This window comes from Brassica oleracea, chromosome C1 (assembly GCF_000695525.1).
Source record: "Brassica oleracea var. oleracea cultivar TO1000 chromosome C1, BOL, whole genome shotgun sequence".
Taxonomy (NCBI): domain Eukaryota; kingdom Viridiplantae; phylum Streptophyta; class Magnoliopsida; order Brassicales; family Brassicaceae; genus Brassica; species Brassica oleracea.
In genome coordinates, this window is record NC_027748.1 from 6,288,668 (window position 1) to 6,290,709 (window position 2,042).

A 2,042-nucleotide genomic window follows, 5' to 3' on the forward strand; every position below is an offset into this window, starting at 1 on the left:
AAAAGCCCTACGCTTGTTGATAGAGGTAAACCCCTCTCTTTGCTATTGTGAATATGATAAAGCATTGTGTGGTAGTGTAAATGTAAATGTTGATGGTTAGGTTAGGTGAACACTGTAATAAATGTGATGGTTAGGTTATGGTTGTGTTAAGATAATAAGTGTAGTTATGGATTGATACATATCGATGGTCTTGTGTGTTAATTGCGGTAGATATATGTCCTCTCGAACTGGTTGTGATCAATGCTTCTCTTCCTCCATTTAAACTCTGTCCTTGGCCTCTCTCTTGAGTCTCATCTTCGCATCTCTCTTGAGTCTTATCTCTTCTTTCTCATCTTGGAAACTGGACTCCTATCCATATAGACAGAATCCAAAGTTTGTTGACTTACTCAATAGTCAACAAGACATTGGATTTGGATCCTATGAAGATAGTGTAGAGCTATCTTCAACCCAAGTTCCTTTTCTTGCCACTCAAGGTACCGCTGATTCAGCCTTCGACGGCGACACTCGTGCTGGCCATCGTGAAACGAAGAACTTGGACACCAGCGGACGATGTGGTGCTGATCAGCTTGTGGTTAAACACGAGCAAAGATCCAGTTGTTAGCACCGAGCAAAAGTCAGGCACTTTCTGGACAAGAATAGCAGCCTACTTTGCTGCAAGTCATCAAGATGGTGGCTCCGAACAGAGAGGGGCTAGTCATTGCAAGCACCATTGGCAGAAGATCAATGATCTCGTTTGCAAATTATGTGGAGCCTATGAAGCTGCAAGGAGAGAGAAGACATCAGGTCAAAACGAAAACGATGTCCTCAAACTTGCTCATCAAATATTTTTCAACAACCATAAGAAGAAATTCCTCCTTGAACACGCGTGGAAGGAACTGAGGCACGGCCAGAAGTGGTGTGAGCTTTCATCTGCTAAGAATGAAGGAACTTCTAAAAAAAAAAAGGCTGGGGATGGTGGTGATTCTTCAACATCTCAAGCAGATTCTAAGAAGCGTCCACCAGGTGTTAAAGCCTCAAAGGCGAGTGGTAAGAAGACGTTTGATCCAGACAAGCAAGTAGAGGAGTTTGAGAGGATTTGGAAAATCAAGCAGAAGGAAATTGATGCTAAGGAACGCCTGTCTAAGATGAGCTTGCTTGATAGTCTTATTGGAAAAAAAGAACTTTTGCTTGAGTATGAAGAATCCCTTAAGAAAAAGCTAATCAATGACTTATTCTGATTGTAGTTCTTGTTCTGTTTGTTGTTCTGTTTGTTGTTGTCTTTCAGTTTCTCGTTTCACCGGATGTTGTTGTTCTGTTTAATCAAGTTCTTGTAATGCTACAATGTTAATTTAATCAAGTAACCTTGTAATGCTCTTGTTCTATGTTTTATTGGTTCTGTTGATATAGCTGTTGTTGTTGTTCCTGTTGTCACTTGTTCTATAACACTGATGTTCCTGTTTTATTGTTTTGTAGTCTAGTATCACGAGAGTGGACAGTGGGACAAGAACAGGAGAGAGTGGAGAGTCGAGAGGCAGACAAGACCACACGAGAGTGGAGCATTGTATCACGGGACTTGTTCTGTTTGTATTGTCTTGTTCCTGTTTTGTATTATCTTGTTCCTGTTGTGCATTTGGTCACGAAACTTGTACTAATGCATTGATATGTATTTGGTCACGGGTCTTTGTAAGACTTATAAAATGTATATATCTATCACTTTCTCATTATCACCATTCTTGCAAGTTATAAACAATACACTCTCTTGCTTCATTCTCTCAATTCTCTTCATCAAAACAATCCATTCTCACTCTCAATTCTCGTGATTCAACAATCCGTTTCTGAAGTTATAAACAATCAATTCCCTTTATCTCATGGCATCTTCCTCTCATAACAATTTCGAAGACTCTACTTATGAAGCGTTCGATCAATATTTTGATCATTAATTCGATGAAGCATTTGAGAATTTGTGCAATACTTTTGGTGATCAAACAGAAGAAAAGAAGACAAGAAAAAAAAGAGTTTTTATCGAAAGAAACCGTGAAGAAGGTCATCTCCGATTATGGAAT

General features: G+C 39.3%; 1 protein-coding gene across 1 annotated transcript in view; it reads left to right on the forward strand.

The window, feature by feature from the left end:
* LOC106330021 (glutathione S-transferase T3-like) overlaps positions 1–1,217 on the forward strand; it is a 1,972-nt gene extending 755 nt beyond the window's left edge. The window contains exon 2 of the mRNA XM_013768592.1: positions 474–1,217. Within this exon, the coding sequence (XP_013624046.1) occupies positions 474–1,217 (744 nt within the window). The remainder of the gene's footprint in view (positions 1–473) is intronic.
* The last annotated feature ends 825 nt before the right edge of the window (positions 1,218–2,042 follow it).